The following is a 19,247-nucleotide window of genomic DNA, read 5'->3' on the forward strand; positions in this document are numbered from 1 at the left end:
GATTAGTTGATCTTACCCCACCCAGGCAGTTCATTTTTAAGTAGCAACCAAACTGCCTGTTATTTTTCTAATTGTGAAGTATCTTGTCTGATCTTTCTTGTTTTGGAAGAGGAATGGAAAGGAGAATTGTGGTCAGTTTTGTAAGGTCTTAGTACATCTCTGTCTCAGTTTTCTGTAAATGCATATGTATTTTGAAATTATTTAATATTTTTAATAATTTAATATTTATTAAATTAAATATTAAATATTAAATATTTAATAATTATTTCTGTTTGTACCGTTTATTCTTAATCTTGGTGCTAGCTCACAGTTTTCCTGTGTAGCATTCAAGATAGCCTTCTCTTGCCCCCCCCAGTTTACATTACCTATTTTCCAATGTGTGTGGTTTGATTTTTCAAAAATCATCAATGGAAACACCCATTAATTAAAACATTCTTCCACAGAGTATCTCATTCTCATATCTGTAAAATAAAAATCTAGATCAGAAGGTACCATAAATGCCAGCAGTATAGTAGTACAGTTGATAAGTTCACATGCACAATTTTTCACAAAGGCTGCCAGTGAGTGAGGCTGAATCAACTTTGGAGATACTCAGCTGAGAAGAAAAATTAGTGTCAGTTGGGTAACTGCTAAATACTCCCAAATGAATCCAAACATTTAAGTTCTTCCATGCAAGAATGATTTTACTTATGTACTACTGATTTTCTTCTTCTACAATGAGAATGTAATGTGTGAAAAATGCATTTTAAGGGATGCTTGAAAGTCTTCTGTCTTCTAACATTTGAATGTTCTAGGTCTTCTCTTAGAAGATAATCCTTCTATACGTGCCATATCTTTAGGACATGGTCATATTTTAGTGGGCACAAAGAATGGTGAAATATTAGAGGTGGATAAAAGTGGACCAGTAACTCTGCTGGTTCAGGTACGTGTTGAATGTCAGCCAATACTCCATACCACAAACACTGTAACACTGTTTTCTTTTTCAAGTAAAGACTGTTGTGAAATAACAAGCATTTAAATTACTAGTGAAGTTAGCAAGTTACTATCACTTTATAGATTTATATATTTTTTTTTAATGCTAGGCTAAAACATTATGACTCTTTAATGAGCAAAACAGATCACAGAATTTCATGTACTGATTTGTTCAACAAGTTCATCCTTCCAAACGGACAGAGATCATATTTCTGTTAAAAAAAAAGTTGTATGAAACAGTGGATCCTTCACCAAAGTCATTACTAGCTTTTTCTTAGTACATATTACTCTTAGAATTTAAAAAAGCTGTCTCTTTGAGGATGATTTTTAGATTTTCTCTGTAATTGCATAAAAAACATTTTCATTTTCTTTGCCATACCAAACAGACCATGTTTCTTAAGCCTGACTACAAAACAGATTTTTTTACATCGTATTGTGTGATTTTCTTTCACACTTAAATAAAAATCTGTGGATCTTTAATTCACACTTCTGAGCATCCAATAAAGAACTAGATTTTATTTTTTTTAAAGAATAGATTAGAACAACTGTAAAGAAAACACTGTAAATTATAGAATTTTAGAATAGTTTGGGTGGGAAGTGACCTTTAAAGGTCCTCTCATCCAAACCCCCTGCACTGAGCAGTGGACATCTTCAACTACATCAGGTAACTCAGAGCCCTGTCCAACCTGACCATGAATGTTCCCAGGGATGGGACATCCACCGCCTCTCTGGGCAACCTGTGTCAGTGTTTCACTGCCCACGTAGTATAAAATTTCTGCCTTATATCTAGTCTGAATCTATTCCTTTTTAATTTAAACCCATCACCCCTTGTCCTGTTGCAACAGGCCCTCTTAGAAGTCAGTCCCCATCTTTATTTATAGACTCCTTTATATACTGAAAGGCTGTAATGAAGTCTCCCCAGGGCCTTCTTCTCTCCAGGCTGAACAACTTTAACTCTTTCAGCCTTTATTCGTAGGGGAGGTACTCCAGCCCTCTGATCATTTTTGTGGCCCTCCTCTGGACCTTCTCCAACAGGTCCATATCTTTCCTGTACTGAGGAGTACAGAACTAAACACAGTACCTCAGTTTGGGTCTCATGAAAGCAGAGTAGAGGGGCAGAATCACACCCCATTACCTGTCGGCCATGCTCCTTTTAATGCAGCCCAGGATATAGTTGGCTTTTTGGGCTGCAAATGCACACTGCTGTGTCATGCCAGCTTTTCATCCACCAATACCCCCAAGTCCTCCTCTGCAGGGTTGCTCTCACTCCCTGCTGGGGGTTGCCCTGACCCAGGTGCAGGACCCTGCACTTGGCCTTGTCAAACCTCATGCAATTTGTGTGGGCCCACTTCTTGAGCTTGTCTTGTCCCTTGGTCCCTTGCCACAGATCTTGGTGTCGTCAGCAAACTTGCTAAGAGTGCACTTGATCCCATTATGTCACTGGCAGAGATGTGGGTGAGGATTATTTCTCAGTAAAAGTTTTCTCTAGTACTAGTTACTGTAATTTGCACTTTAAGTAGCAGGGTAATGTTTTTTTTTTTCCAGGTGTTCTGTGTTTCTATTCAGATACTTCTTTATAATCCTCTAAAGTTATGCATATTCTGCATGTTCTGTCTTTGTTGGTGCTGGTGGGGTTTTAACTTCCTTAAATTTATTATTTCATATTTCAGTTTAAAATACAAAATCATCTTATTCATTGTGTTTTTCAGGGTCACATGGAGGGGGAAGTTTGGGGTTTAGCTACTCATCCTCATTTACCTATTTGTGCCACTGTAAGTGATGACAAAACTTTAAGAATATGGGATTTATCTCCTAGCCATTGTATGTTAGCTGTTCGCAAACTGAAGAAGGGTAAGATGCTTAGTATGAAAAATATAACTGAATTCAGTTGGCGTTCACTAGTGTTATGAATCTTTGAAAAGCAAGATTGAATAAATTCCTTTCTTTGCTCAAATTATTTTACTGATGCTATGTTCAAATGTTTTGTAGCCCTTAAGCTAATTAATCTTTAGGAATGATTTCTAATACTGTTAGAATTATTTGCAATTCTGCTGTTTTAAGTCAGTGAATTTACAATGAAAGCTGGGTCAGTTACATAAATCTGTCACAGTTTGTAGTAATGCAGCCTTTTTTTGAACAGTGGAGGACTTCAAATTTGGAAAGTTTTGGAAGAAATCTTTAAAGTAACATTGAATTTCACTTCTTTGTAAATGTTAGAAAAATCTGGAATGTCAAGGAAAGAGAAAAGTCATAAAATTCTTACTTGTATACTACATCACTAGATTTTATTTTGCCAGATGGGAAACCTGTTTTAAGTGACATCTGGCCTTAACAAGCTTTTAATGATAACTGTGCTGTGTTAGACTAAGTTATACAATAGGCATTATCTTTTTGGTGTTCAGAAAAGCATTATGGGAAGCTTAGTTGAAGATGATTTGGGTTGATTAAGGTAAATGTAAGAAAAGCTGTGAGCTGATACAAGCAGAGATTAAACAAAGTTTCAAGTTGGTGAAGTCTGCTCAAGTCTTAAAACTGGTATTTAATATTTTTAAAAGTAGTTTTGGCAGAAAAATAAGGACTGCAATGACTTAATTTGCTGATGAGACATTCTGAGATGCTTTGACAATCTTACAAAGCAGCTGCCTACTGTACAGAAAGAGCTGGATACTTCTGCAGACTGCAGTGATCGAAATATGATAATATTTGGTAATGAAAAAAGGCAGGACTTGCCAATTGTAAGAAAAATGTCTGTGTAGCTGAGGAGTAACTAAGGAGCAGAAAGCTCAGGATGACGTAGCTGATCACAGGATGACAATTATGTGTGATAGTGAGGTATTTTTCCAGCGCATAATGAAGTATTCAGGTTGTGTATGAGAGACTAATCAGAATCTTTTTTTGGTGTACAGTTCTTATCTGTGTTCAACTGAATGAAATTAAAATGAAAGTTGAGTATAGAGAAAGAGGAGCTACAGGATAGTGAATGAGAAGCTGTGTGCTGGAGTCAGCTAAATAAAGGATTACTTTCTCCAAGTTAATCAGAGGAACAAATAGTAGAGAAACTTAGTTAGGCTAATGGAAAATTCTGGTGTCAAAAAAACCCAACAACAACGTGTCTAATCTGACCATAAATAAATTTAGATTGGAAATTAAACTGTTCTTCAAATGAAACTTGACATGTTTATTAAAAGGACTGTATGACATAGTGAACATGATAGCAAACAACTGGATTCTGTGAGTCTAGAAGGTCCTTTCCAGTTGTGTTCTCTTTACCAGAACAAATGGTAATAAACAACTGGCACTGAATACTAATAAGGAGAGAAAATTTAAAATACATAGACAGTAGTGATTAATCTGTATTACTAAGTTAGAATATATGTCAATTAGTATGCTAATAAAATGTCATCTAAGAATCTGGGGTTGTTTGTGTATTCATTTGCCAGTAACCTCTGTGTGCTGTCACAGATTTAGAACTTGGAAATTATCTTGACAGCTTCTAAAAAAGTTTTATTAGACTATATACTGTAAAAATAGCTTTCCTTTGCTACTGGAAAAATAATTCTAAAAGAGAAATCATGCACTGTAAATGTACCTGAATGCCATTTCTGTATTCCTCATAGGAGGCAGATGTTGCTGCTTTTCTCCTGATGGAAAAGCATTAGCCGTTGGTCTCAATGATGGAAGTTTTTTGATAGTTAATGCAGATACCTTGGAGGATCTAGTCTCTTTCCAGCACAGGAAAGATGTTATTTCAGAGATCCGTTTTTCTCCTGGTAAGTGATTTAAAAGATTTTTATATCAAGGTAGCTTAAGCATGCTTTGTCACCTTAAAAAAAAAAAAAAAAAGAAGTTGAGATTTGTATTACTTTTTTACATGTAACAAACAAGCCAGCAAGGTTAATATTAACATTTTGAAAAATACTGGGTTTCAAGGACTGTGTTCCTCATTTGAGGATGAGATTATTGGAATAAGCTTGCTCATAGTAACCTCCTGAATACAACACTCAATTTTAAAACATGAATATCCAGCAGCCTCCTTAGGTCCCTAGGGTTCCACTTTGAGCTGCATAAATTTGGATCTTCACTGAGGTTACTCTTAGCTAATTAGAATGCTTAAAACTGTTGTGTCAGAAAGTTCTGGTGGCATCTTTTTAGTTCTTTCCCTCCTGCAGTGCTTAGCACTCCCACTGAGGCTAGGTAAACAGTACAGCTCTTATTTAGGAACTTGGATATATGGCCTAAACAAACTAATAATACTGCTTTAGTGAAAATAGTTTTCTGTAGAAGAAATTTGATGCAAATTAGCAATACTGTTTCTCATGCAGCGTTACTTTCTGGAACCTAAGCTTTACTACTTTCTGAGTGCAATAAATGTTTAAAATTTCATCAAAGATTTGTTACTGTTTGAAGATGTAATGATGTAACGGTTGTATATTTCATACTGATCTTGATTATGTAATATTAACATCAGTCTGTCAAGGACTATGTATAAATTAGTAAGCTCATTTCAAAGAAATCTGAGTTGTATATAGCTCAGTTCCAGAATGTACTTGTGTTTAATATACAGAGCACTGCAGTTTTTGAAAATGTGTTATGTTTGTACTGATGTGTTTTAGGGGCTGGAAAGTACTTGGCTGTGGCATCCTGTGATAACTTTGTAGATATTTACAATGTAATGAGCAGTAAACGAGTAGGAATATGCAAGGGAGCCTCCAGTTATATCACACACATGGACTGGGACATAAGAGGCGAGTAACATTCATTCTGAAAATCTGCTGGAAGATTCATTACATTACAGACTAAATACAGTACATCTGCAGTATGAATTTATGCTATCACTGACAGATTTGTTTCTTTAGTTTATGAATATGCTCACAGCATCTGAATAAATATTAAAAATATGAATTTTACTACTATTTATATCATTACGAGATGTATTTTAAGGAAAAACTGTCTCTGCAGATTGGTTTGTTTGAGGGGTTGGGTTTGTTTTTTTTTCACATCTGTGTTTATTACCTGAATTCTAGCATAATGCACTGCGTAATGCAGTTGCATCTGTAGCTCAGGAATGTGCGTCCTTGTCAAAAATAGCAGAAAGACTGGGTCTTAATACATGATTAATTTAAACACTAATTTTAGTTCTGTTTTCATACAAAACCAAGGCAGTGCAATTGTGCAGTCTCTTAGTTCTGCTGTTATTCCTCTACATAATCACTTTCGAAACAGTCCAATTTAATTTGAAAGAGTGCTACAAGTTAGCTGCCTCTGAGAATTTTGAAAACAGGAATAGGGCAGAAACATTAATGAGAATTTCTCTCAGAAAAGTATTATTATAAAGGCAAGCAGAAGTCAGCTTCAGCCATTGGCCAGGCAGCGTGTGTGCAACCCCAAAAGCTCATGCATACTGGCCAGCCAGTTGACACAAACAAGTTCTGAATTAGACCAGTACATTTTACATACCATCTGATAGGACAATCATAAACAGGAGAGAAAAGTGATGCATTATGAGAGTTTTCAAAGAGAGGAGGAAGGACAGTGAATTTAAAGGGTCAAAGGATGCAGATCTTCAGAAGCCCATACTTCCAGGTCCTCTGTTTACATATGCAACTTTTTCCAGTGGAAACAAATAATTTATTTAATGTTGTTAGCAACAATTTCAAAATAATATGTTTTTGTTTGTCTTAATGGAATTTTCTATGTAATGTTAATATAGAATACGTAATATGTTTTATAGGGAAGCTCTTGCAAGTCAACACTGGTGCTAAAGAGCAGTTGTTTTTTGAAGCTCCTCGTGGGAAAAAACAGACAATTCCTAGTTTGGAGGTGAGGAAATAGACCGCCACCTTAACTTTCTAGCAAATTAGAGTTATGGTACAACTGTCTTGCCACATAAGAGGGAATGATGTGTAACAAATGTAACTGGTCTGTTGGAAAAAGCTTCTGGTTTGGCATTTTCTTTTTTTTTTTTTATTTTATTTTTTTTGACCTTTGGTTGACTTAAACTCAAAAATCTTGTTGGACTTCTGAATGCCTCTTTTGGTAGCTAAATACCTTTAAAAATCTATTGCAGATGAGTTAGCCCAAACATTGCCCCAGAAGACCTCATGTCTATCTTTACATACAACGCAATACAGTAATATTTATTACAGCCTGATATACATAGGCAAGGGTAGTATATTGTGTCAGTAATATTAATTTGCTTTTTCACACACAGAGCATTGTTGTAAGACAGACAGTGAAAATGGATAACTTTCCAGTAATTTTTTCTATGAGATTGAAAGGCAGGGTTGAAAAAGGTAAATCTTTCATTTATTTATTTATTTATTCATTTAATCTAGCTGAAGGGAAGGTAAGATCAAAATTTTTTAAATACTTCTAGGGGGTTTGGAAGTTAAGAGAGGCGAAATTAAGTATTTCAAATGAAATCCTGAATAGACAGGAAATAAATGGTTGATACGTTGAAATATTATCTTTTAGATGTGATGTATCTTTCAGTGCAAGAAATCCATTTTTCTTGAAAATGGATATGAAAGAAAATTGCCTGGGAAAAAGCATGCTCTGTCTTAAATGGGTTGTTTTTGTAGGCAGAAAAGATTGGCTGGGCATCATGGACAAGTGTTTTGGGCTCTTGCTGTGAAGGAATCTGGCCCATAATAGGTGAAGTCACAGACGTAACTGCTTCATGCCTCACTAGTGACAGTAAAGTATTAGCCACAGGAGATGATTTTGGATTTGTGAAACTTTTTCGATACCCTGCTAAAGTAAGTAATTTTCAGCTGTTCATGCAGAAGTTTGGTTAATAAAACTGCCTTTTCAAAACTATAAAAACTCATCACTCAGAACAAAATAATGCTTTTATAATTTTATCCTTATGATCAAAGGTGACATTCAATATTACTCTGCAATTTGCAATGCATTAAGCTTTGAGTTAATAAGAATAACCATTCCAAGTCAGACTAAAGAGCTATTTCATGTAGTGTGCTATCACTGACAGTGATAAATGCATAGGAAAACCTGTAAGAATGAGACTGGGACAGGCACTTTTTAATAATATCTTAGGTATTAATATTCTCAGTGTGCTTTTATCGGCATCTTTTTTAGCCCCTTAGGCCCTTGTTTTGAACAAAATGAACACTTTTTTCCACACCTTCGTTTCACTCATAATTTTATAGACTTTCATTCTGTCCAAACTCAGCCAACTTTCTCTAAGATGAAGAGCTTTAATATTATTTAATCGTGTATCATAGAAAATCAATTCCAGAAGCACATTATATTTTCAATGCTCTTATTTGGACCTTTCTAGTTTTCCTGTATATTTATCAGCAAATGATCTCAATTTTTAATATTTTGCCATGCTAGGGATGGTAACAACGCACAAGCATTGACTCAAAATATTCTATGTATATTTTATTCTTAATCTGTTAGATTCATTCCTCTCTTAGGAAAAATTATGCCGTGTTTATTGCTGGAATCTGTTTACAAACATTCTTGCATGCTTGGTATGGAAATATGGTTATTGTTTCATGAGATTGCTATAGGAGAGAATCTTGGCAAGTCATCTAATACATACAAATGCAAAGCAGCTGATGCATTAACTGTAAAGAAATTAAGAACATGTTGCTTATGCACTAGCAATTCATTTCCATTTTATCTAGTAGACTGGTTAAATTTGATCTGTGCCTTTTCTTCTCCCTTCTTAGGGAAAGTTTGGAAAATTTAAGAGGTATGTTGCTCACAGTACCCATGTAACAAATGTCCGCTGGACCTATGATGACAGTTTGTTGGTCACTGTTGGAGGAGCAGACACCTCTTTAATGCTGTGGACTTATGAGATAGAAGGACATCGGGATAGCAGGCAGTGTGACAGTGAAGAATCTGATCTAGATTCTGAAGAAGATGGAGGTCAGTAATAATTTATAAAGCTAGCTGGATCATGCTGTCTCAGGAAGACTTGAGATTGTTTTGATCTTAAGTAGAGAAGATGCTTCAAAAACGTTAAGTAAAATTTCCTTTTGAGCAAACGACTGATAAACTGTTGTGAAGAAAATGATAATAAAGTGACTTACTGCTTTGATTCAGAGTGTATAAAAAGACTTTTGACATCTTTTAAAAGGAAAAACATTAAGTGCCAATTACAGGTAACTTAAAAACAAATCTGTATAGAATTACAATTTAGATTTGGGCACTACTTCTAATGGAATTATGTTGAAATCTGTGTAGTTATCTTGATGTTGTAGCATCTGTTTCCATAACATGGAAAAATTTATTCCAAGATCATATCAGTAGTTATAAAGTGGTAATTACATTTTGTAGAATTAACTTTTGTTGATTTTGCCATACTTAATGTTTGTGGGTTTTTCTTCATGTTATAATTCCAAGGGTTCATGAACCTCCAAATTTGTTCTCTTGGCTCCCCAGTACTGTTTTTCCTCCTTGTCAATTCCTCAGTCTTCAAGCATTATTCAACTGTCACTGCTACTCTTTATATAGTTCTGCGTAATAAATTAACTTCAGTTTTCACTAAAACATGTTAGATGACCTAAGAGACACTTTAAATATTAGAGACATATTAAACTTTCATTGGAGAAAAAGTTTATGCACTGTCTTCCTGCTTAAAAATCCTAAAGAGTACATCTGCAAAGTAATTTAATTGCCCACAGGGAGGACTTGATCAGCTTTAGCTTTCTGAATCAAAAATTGCAGTCTTCAGAGTTTTTGTCCAGCTTCTGCCTGTGACCTGTTAGCACATCTTTGCCCAATAACCTTTCCTAGGCTCTAGTGCTTTACACAGAGCCCTCTTAAGCTGTGTATTAAAAAATACTATAAAAGAAAGAGAAGTGAATCTTTACAAGAAAATACATTGACATATTTTTCACAAAAAATTATCTTCATCAGGTCCTAGTAATTGCAGTTAGAGTTGAGAGCTATTCTTAAGTTGGCATTAGTAATCTCAGAGTTTGTGGGGGGGGAAACATGCCAAAAGGATGGTCACAATCCTGTTACTATTTCACCTGTTAGCTTTTTTGCCAAATTTAGTAAACATCATCTGGATGTGCCTGACTGTCCCTCCCTAAGCATTGGGTAGAAAACCTCTGCAGACCTATAGATTCCATCCTAATGATGAATCCTGAAATTGAGAACAACATGGTGCTAAGTCCTCCAGAATTTAACAGCAGGTGTCATGTAGTGAGGTCCTTTGTTAGTGACACTGAGTTAAGGGCAACAAAGCAGAAACTGGGTATCTTTGAGTATCCCTTTAATCTTTGTTAATAATTTTTTCCACAAAGATATTGTAGAGAATTTTTTTCTTAGAATGTCTCATTAACAATGTTCATTATTCCCAGCTACTTTCTTTCTGTTGTGTATTTATGTTACTAATTATACATGGTATAACTGTTCCTGTATTACAGTACATTGTTGAAACCTGCACAAATTAACAAATTATGATTATTTTTTCCCTGATTTCTTGTTTTGGTACTTTTAACTCTGATTTTGCTAGGTTATGACAGTGATGTGACAAGGGAAAATGAAATTAATTACACCATCAAAGCCTTATCAACAAACATTAGACCAATGTTTGGAATTAAGCCTCACCTGCAACAAAAGGAGCCAACCTTAGATGAAAGGTAATTGCTAAATTACAATTCCAACCAAGAAAGCAATCTGAAAAGATGATTAACAGTAAAATATAATTATATTGGAATATATATACAACTTAAAAGGTTATGTATAAAAAGAATTGAAATGTTTCTTTGGTGGAAAATAACTCCACCAAACTTAAGAAAAGCCTTGCCAAAGGACTAGGCTGTATATTTTTCAGAGAACACCAAAGACTACAAATGATGTATAGGTATTATTATGTTTGGGGAGTTTCTTGAGGTAATTGAATTATTTGCTGATATTTGATAATATGTTTTTTTTGACACTTAACACCAAGTGATATCTAGGGATGGCATTATAGGCATGAATGTGTACAACTGTTTTATTGAAAAACAGCTCTCAGGTTTTTTTATTTTGGCAGCAAACTAATTTGACTAATTTAGTTTCAACTGCTCCTTGCATTCTTTCTGTCTCCAGGTAACTTCTACCTTTCTTTGAAAAATTCTTGGTTCTGCCTTTACTATTAATGAATCTTGGAAAATGAAGTTGACTGCTTTGCAGTGGTAGTTGCATTGCTTGGTTTGCTATTGTATGCTTTAGAAGAGAAGGGGGTGGGGAGCAGAGTAGAATAAAACCAACGAGTAAAGTAGAGAAAGTGAAATTATTTATAACCACAAGGACATAACCATAACAATTGAGGAAGATTAGTATTAAAAAGAGGGAAGTGTGGAAAACATGGCACAGTATAGTTAGGTGTAACAGTATAGAGAAATAGTGGGTTGGAACTTCCTGCAAGAATGTGAGGGGTTCTGTTACAATGTACATGCCTCTTTCCACAGTGAAGTTAACAGATCTGTGATGCCTTTGTTGAGAAATGCAACATGACTTACGTAGGTGTTTTGATCTCATCTTTTTAAGTTTTGCTGCTGAAGGAGATAATGGATGCCTTTGTATGAAGCTGTAGCTCCCTGTCTTGCATCTAAAATTAGAAACTGTCTTTCTGTTTATTAAATAATTTATTTGATGTGGAAATAAAAAAATAAATACTGCACGTGGCATCAACTTTTTGAGTTTATATTTGCTGTTGTTAGTGAAAGGTATGATTTGTGATTTTTAAGTGAAATTATAAGCCTCTGGTATTTCTTTCAGTAGTTGTTTCTGGAAGGTGAGTTGTGTTTTTAAGTTTCACACATAAAAATATTAAAGACAGTTCTGTTGTAAGGTAACTAGGTTCTGATTCAGAACACATAAAAGTTCATGAAAGGACTTCATTGCCTGCGTTGTTTAAAAATTTGGGGCCCTAAAATTTGAAAGAAAAGTTTTGGTGAAAATTGGAATCAGAATATGGTTGCTGCATGCATTTTAACTTCTGTTCTGCTGATGTTAATACTGTGTAAGCTTAGGAAAAGTTTATCTATGAAAGTGCTTTCATAGATACTAATTTTATTTTATTTTTATTTCCCTTTTGCTTCATATGAAGGCAGGGGGTAGTCAGGTAAGTTCATTTATACAGATTCCAGGATCAAACATGTTTTAATAACTTAAGCTGCTTGGAAAAGTAGTGATACTTTGAAATAGAAGTGAAGGTTTTAACTCTTTGCTATTAAATAGGAACTGGTTAATGGGTGGAAAAGGGATAAGGGACAAAAAATAAGCCCAGTTCTCAGTCTGAGTGGCTGTGAGAAGGGTGCTAAGTAGAGTATTTGGGGGGAAGTTATCAAATCGCCTCCTCTTTTCCTCATGACTTTGCAGCAGCTAAGGAACAGCTTCACTTAAGTAGCTTATACAGTCTAACAAGAAGCCTAGCTTCTTGTGGACTTCTGTAAGACTGTATCACAGTGTTGGTCTGGAGGTCCAGCATGGAATAAGATCTTCAGGGAGCATGTTGTAGAGATGCCTGAAGTGGCTGTATAAGCAGTATCACCATGTCTGCACCGCTGTGTTGGAGCTAATAAAGCTTCAGGGACAAGAGGAGTGTTACTTTCTTGGCTGCAGCATTTTACGTACCAATGCATCTGTACTAAAGCATCTGACCTGCTAGGTCCAAGTATCATCCATATAACATGCAGAGTAGCTAGCTTGGCTGCCAGCAGTAGGTAATAAGTTTTTGCATATATTCTACTTAGAATATATGCATACTCAAAAACATTCTACTTAGAATATATGCTTACTCAAAAACATACTCTTATTTTTGTAGTAGAACAAATCCATAGGCTGTAGGGCACCCTTCAGACTTGTAGACTAAGCTGCCAGTACACTTGGACCTACAGAGGCTAAGAAAGGAGAGCTCCCTCATACCTCCCTGGGCCCTGTTTCCACAATGAAATCACATCCCTATGGTGATAGATGATGGAATTGTGTTACTCTCTGTGTATCCTTCTGCAGACAACTTGACATAATCAAGAAAGCCACAGTCTTGACCTAAATTTTAAGTCATAGAATCACAGAATAGTTAGGGTTGGAAAGGACCTTAAAATCATCCAGTTCCAACCCCCCTGCCATGGGCAGGGACACCTCGCACTAAACCATGTCACCCAAGGCTCTGTCCAGCATGTCCTTGAACACTGCCAGTTATGGAGCATTCACACCACCATCTCAAATTAATTCTGGTTTTGGGCTTTTTAAAAAATGTGTATCTGTAAAGTCAGTTTCTTTGCAAGTTATACAGAATGTGTATAACTCACACAGAGTTTCCTTCTGCGTTGGTTTATTTGGGTATAATGCTGTGATGAGTTGACCCTGGCTGGACACCAGCTGCCCACTAAAGCCAATGTGTCACTCTCCTCGTCAGCCCAACATGGGAAAGAAAATGTTAACAAAGGGCTTGTAGGTCAACATAAGGACAGGGAGATCACTGTCACAGGCAAAAGAGGCTTACCTTGGAAAAAAAATTATTTAGTTGCCAATCAAATCCATGTAGGATAATAAGAAATAAAAACTAAATCTTCAAACACCTTCCCCCCACCCCTCCCTTCTTCCTGGGCTTAACTTTACTCCCAATTTCTCAGCCTGCTCCCCACCCAGTTGCACCTGGGGACAGGGAGTGAGGCATCTTTGCTTCTCTCACTCCTTCCTACTAAAGGAGAAGGCTCCTAACACTCTTCCCTTGCTCCAGCTTAGGAGCCCTCCCATGAGAGACAGTTCTTCACAAATTTTTACTTGGGTCCTTTCCATGGGCTGCAGTTCTTCATGTACTGCTCCATTGTGGATCCCTTCCATGGGGCCACACATCCTGCCAGAAGCCTGCTCCAGCATGGACTTCCCATAGGATCACACAACCTCCTTTGGATTTATCCAGCTGCTCCCATGTGAGGTCCTCCCCAGGCTGCAGGTGGATATCTTCTCCTTCATGGGCCTCCATGGGCTGCAGGGGCACAGCCTGCCTTACCATGGTCTGCACCATGGGCTGCAGGGGAATCTCTGCTCCAGTGCCGGGAGCATCTCCCCCTTTCCTTCTTCACTGACCTTGGTGGCTGCAAAGCTGTTTCTTTCACATATTCTCAGTCCTCTCTCTGGCTGCTATTGCCCAGGGTTTTTTTTTTTTTTGCCCTTAAATACATTATCCCAGAGGTGTTACCATTGTCATTGATGGGCTTGGTCTTGGCCAGCAGCAGGTCTGTCTTGGAGCCAGCTGGCATTGTCTATATTGGACACAGGGGAAGCTTTCAGCAGCTTCTCACAGAAGCAGTATCTCTCTCCTCTCCAAGTACATCTGTGGCATTCTGTTAGGCTTGTTACATGGACTGCCAGACATTAGAAGAGATATGTTTCATGTAGTAACACTTCATTAAAATCCTTGTATTCTCAGGATCACATTCTACATGCTATTATAGAAGTACATGCTAGTGTAGAATGTGCTTCTGAGAATGTTTTTCAAGTAATTTTGAGTTTGTGTATAAAGAAGATTCCTTATCAGAAAGTTACCTGAATCTCTTTTCTTACTGAGTGCATTCTCTATGGGAGAAGATGGAAATGAAGACAATACCAAAAATGTAGTTACTACTTAAGATTGATTAGTGATGTCCCCTCTGTATAGAGGAAATACGGTTTTTAGTATCCAGATTATTAAATGAGAGAAACAATAGAGTACTAAAGCATACCTGAAATCTTGTCTGTTTCTTAGTTCTGTCTCACAAAAGCACATCTGTGAGGCCAGGAGTAGTTCAATACCATGGCCTGGATATAGAGTCAGAAATTATTCACCTGGGTATCAAAAATTGATGCACTTAAGATTATTTTGATCCTGATGTTATTAGGTTAAGTTGATCTCACCTTTTACCTTGTAAGTGGTAGGGTGATGTAGGAAATCAGAGGCTTAGGCTGTTTGTCCATCAAAACTTCACATCACGAATTGGGTCAAAGCAGTGTCACTCCTTTTTGCTAAAGCTCTACGGAAATGAATAGAAGAATCCCTAGGGTCAAAAAGGGAAAATAAGCAAAAAAGGCTGCAAAGCACTGCAGTCTGGTGAGCAGGTAGTTTCTCTGTGAAGTATGGAACATGGGAATCTACATTCAGTGTAACATAATGATTTTCTGCCAGTGTTTCTTTAATTCAAAATGTAAACGCAGTTTCTAGAATGTGCATACTACCTCTCCAGCAGAGGTATGGTCCTGTTCTAGGTTTCCTGGTTTAGCTCATAAAATTACTTTATTTTTCCTTGCAATAGCAGAAGTTAAAAAAAAAAAACAAACCACAACTGATTTTCCCCTTCACAACTGCAGTTTTCCTAAGAGCAGTGGACATCTGTGTATCAGTCATTTTTATGGCTAGCGGTCAAGTTAACCTGTTCCAGTTTCTCACCATTCTAACAGTAAAGAGTTTCTTCCTTATATCTAACCTAAATCTCCCCCCTGTTTAAGTTTAAACCCATTACCCCTTGTCGTATCGCTGTAGTTCCTGATGAAGTGTCCCTCTCCAACATCCTTGTTAGGTTCCCTTCGGATATTGGAAGACTGCTAAGACCCAACCTGTAGCTAGCTGTGCCTGGGATTGCCCCAAACCACGTGTAGGACTGTGCACTTCACATTGTTGAACTTCATGAGGTTGGCATTGGCCCACCTCACAGGCATGTCAAGGTCCATCTGGATGGCATCCCTTCCCTCCAGTGTATCAGCTGAACCACGTAACTTAGTGTCATTGGCAGACATGCTTATTCCGTGAAGTTAAACCTGCACAACCTTTGTTTGAGTAATTCAGGTGTTGTGTTTGCCAACTCTTGAAACACTTGATATATTTCACAGCTTTTTGGGTCTGCTTCTGCTTGCTTTCTCTGTTTTTGCAGTAGGAATAATTACTAAGAATTATATTCTAATGCCAACTCTTGTTTATAATTCCCATTTAAATGAATGGGAGTTTTCTATAGAAGTAATAGATTTATATAACCTCTGAAGTTGTGAATAATCCCCTTGTAAAAAGAAGTAAAAAAAATAGAAAGCAAATATAATTATTTCTGTTAATAATTCACAGACACCTAGCTTTCAGCCAAACTTGTATAAATAATCCTTTTCTCTTTCCCACCTGCTGCTGAAAAGAGGTTCCAGGTAATGCTTTTATTTTGCTATCTAGCCTGTATTTTACTCTCATCTCTCATTTTCCTTAAAAAGCCGTCTGTCATGTTGGGTGCTATACTGTGCACCTTTCACTCTATTCATAGGATATATGAAAATAATTATGAATAATGACTGTCAAGAAGCAGTGTTTAAAAACTAGCAGGTTTCATTATCTTCTAATGAAAATCAGACATAAGAAGTTACACAAGTAACTGAAAATCTTGCCAAGAGTAAATGGAAAGACCTTTTCCTTTTAAAATTAGTTCATGCTTGCCCACACCTTTGGCCAGTGAAAGTCACTTTATGCTGAAGGCTAGTGCAAAATCAATTCTCAGTGCCCCAAAGTATGAGGTGTAATTATAGTGACCCTCACAGGAAGGGACTTCTTTTGTTCTAACAGCTGAAATTCACTCTGCAAAATCACGTCCAAAAGAACACTTGGATTATTAAAAGAGAATTAAATGTTGATTGACACTGTCATAAGTTACCATGGAACTTGAAGAGTTGATGTCAGTTTATATTAACCACAAAAGACCATCCCTTTTCCTGTTAATAATTTTAGAAACTCAGTATCAATACTAAAAATAGGGAGTGAAGTACAACATGCATCATGCAAGACAATATGGGTAGCAGTGTCAATAATACTGAAATAATGCCTAAAACCATGAAATGGGGCTTTCTTTGTTTCACAAACTACTTCAAAGTGCTTGTATTCCATTTTTACAGTCTTAAAACAAGAAATATTAATATATATATATACACACTAAGTATATTTTCATGTTGAAAGTAAAATGCTGATATTGAGGTATTTATTTTCCGTATGATAGATGGCTGGAACTCTCCTCACGCATGTGCAAACTGACCCCATCCATATGTGCATTCACCCCAAAATGTTATTCATGCTCTCCTTCCCATCTTTTTGCACGCAGTTTTTGGGCATGCAACCAGTTATATGTGCAGGTACATGACCATGTTGTATTTGCCATTATTCACTTGCCTGCACTTTAAATAGTAAATGAAAAATACCTTTAGCTTTCACACCTTTAAAAAAACCTTGTAATTTGCATTCTAGTTCCACTGCTCTGAATTAATATAGACTTAGCCTTAGGTGGGTACTTGCATAAATTATATAGACCTGTGAGATAATATGGCTGAGTGTGAATTGTCAAGTCAGGTTTTATTGACCATTGTACATTCACTTGATTCTTTTGTATGGTAATGTACAGATGTAAATATACTCTAATGATTGGCTAAGGATGAATATCAACCTAGATTTGTATCTGTTTATCTGTATAGTCTTTTTAAGTATAGGTGCTCTATTCAGGCGGTTGTATAATGTGAGATAGTTTTACCTCTTCTCCCATTCGATCACAAGGGATTAGCAGACATATTATACAAATGCCACATTCTACATCCAAGCAGCAGAGGAATCTTCACTTCCAGTCAGCTCAGTTCCCATAACATAAACCTGTGCCTGAAGCATGTCCTTTCAGTTTTTGCAGCTTTCATGAAACATCAGATATGCACTCCTGGTCTATTTGTTTTTTCTGCCTTCTTTTCCATAAATGAAATGGGGGGCAGAAAGGGAGGAAGAAATGAGGCTTGAGTAGTCTGTGTCTGTGAGGGTGACAAGTGGAAGAAGGGCTCTTTATGCTGTGTTTTAACGATTTTTAGAACAACAGTAATAAGACTTCCAGGATTGACTGTGACAAATTAGATATTAAAAATACAAAATATTTGGAGCATTCTGGAGCGATCAGAAGGTGGATTGTGCAGTTTTGCTCCATCTTCCCCCTGTGCCTATCCATAAAGCAGGACTGACCTCCAGTGATGGAGCCTACAGCCATTTTACACCACTGGAATTGTCTCTCAATTCTACACCTGTAGATCTGTTTAAATAACTATAGTCATCAAGCTTCCTACTTCTATTAAGCTTGGCTTTAGTAGTATGGATTTGTATGGTTGATTGCTTTTCTTTCCCCAGGGAAAAGATTGTTGAATCTACTTTTCATTTTCTTTACCTCAAATGTGTAATTATTTGGGGTACTTATTTCCTCTGCTGGTTTAGATTTATCCTTTTTATTTCCTTAAATCTCCCCTGACCAATGCAGTCTCTGGTTTTTATGTATCTTTGCAACAGTAGTCAAACAGCAGTAGCCTCTGACAACCAATTAAACACATATTGTTCCTCTTAAACAGTAATGTTTTGGGGAATGTCTGTTTTTTTTTTTCCTTAGAATCTCTAAATTGAGATAGGCATAAAAATATGTTTATGGATAGGTTGTTAGGAGTTGTCCCAAGAGAACTGGACTCAGTTCCCTACAATTTCGACTGCTTGCTTCAAATCAGGTGGATTTTCTTGATGGCAATGTAGTAGTCTCCTCTCTTTGATCTGACATCTTCATTTGCCCTTGAGCTACTTTTTGTAGTGTTTTTTGGTTCTAGTTGTTTGGGGTTTTTTTTGAGTATCGTTAGTTACTGATACACTTCTCAGTCTGCTGTTCAAAATGGTAGAGAAATTTATGCAAGAATACTAAATCTAGAAATTGACATTCTTGTTCCATGTGCTGGCTGCAATTTAGAGGAAGCTGCATTTAAAGATTTCCTTGCTGTCTGAAACGCATTAGAAATTATGCTACTCTCTTATCTAGGAAGGCTCCCTGGAACTGTAAGAGTGTGTCTTTTTCTACTTTCCTTAAGAAGATTTGGATATTTTTATGCTGGTGTTTGTTTAGGCTGGCAATCGTATCTTGGCTGTTGAGGCCTCACAGCTGAGTAGTCACATTTTGATTTTCTTTTTAGTCCTTAGCATGTCTTTGACAGCTGGATTTCTTTTTGAGTTGTACAACATGCCGGTAGAAGCAGCATGCACAATAACCAGCATGCCAGTCCCACATTTCTGCAATACTATCTACTGTTTGATTTTTATAGCTGCTGCATGGGATGAGAGAAGTGGTAATATGACAATGGAAAACTAGTTATAGATTTCTCTTCCCTCCTCTCTTCCCCCCCTTTACCGCTCCCCGCCCATTACTGGGAAAGCTGACAGAATTACTGATACACAGTCTTCCAATTTTCAGCACATCAGCGTTGTTTCTGATTTCCATATTTAAAAAGAGAAAGGTGCA

The 19,247-nt window shown here is 36.6% G+C and overlaps 1 protein-coding gene across 5 annotated transcripts in view; it reads left to right on the plus strand.

Annotated features, from left to right (window-relative positions):
* EML5 (EMAP like 5) overlaps positions 1-19,247 on the plus strand; it is a 106,029-nt gene that overhangs the window by 61,604 nt on the left and 25,178 nt on the right. For all 5 annotated transcript variants that reach the window (XR_009726480.1, XM_061359954.1, XM_061359955.1 and 2 more), the window contains exons 20-27: positions 795-922; positions 2,682-2,823; positions 4,590-4,742; positions 5,586-5,717; positions 6,704-6,792; positions 7,554-7,730; positions 8,670-8,871; positions 10,469-10,595. Coding sequence is in view for 4 of the 5 variants with exons in the window: in XM_061359954.1 (XP_061215938.1) it covers positions 795-922; positions 2,682-2,823; positions 4,590-4,742; positions 5,586-5,717; positions 6,704-6,792; positions 7,554-7,730; positions 8,670-8,871; positions 10,469-10,595 (1,150 nt within the window). In the remaining variant the exon portion in view is untranslated. The remainder of the gene's footprint in view (positions 1-794; positions 923-2,681; positions 2,824-4,589; positions 4,743-5,585; positions 5,718-6,703; positions 6,793-7,553; positions 7,731-8,669; positions 8,872-10,468; positions 10,596-19,247) is intronic.

The sequence above is a fragment of the Neopsephotus bourkii genome, unplaced genomic scaffold (genome assembly GCF_033783945.1).
Source record: "Neopsephotus bourkii isolate Nb327-2 ecotype Australia unplaced genomic scaffold, CSIRO-AGI_Nbou_v1 NB_998, whole genome shotgun sequence".
Classification (NCBI taxonomy): Eukaryota; Metazoa; Chordata; class Aves; order Psittaciformes; family Psittacidae; genus Neopsephotus; species Neopsephotus bourkii.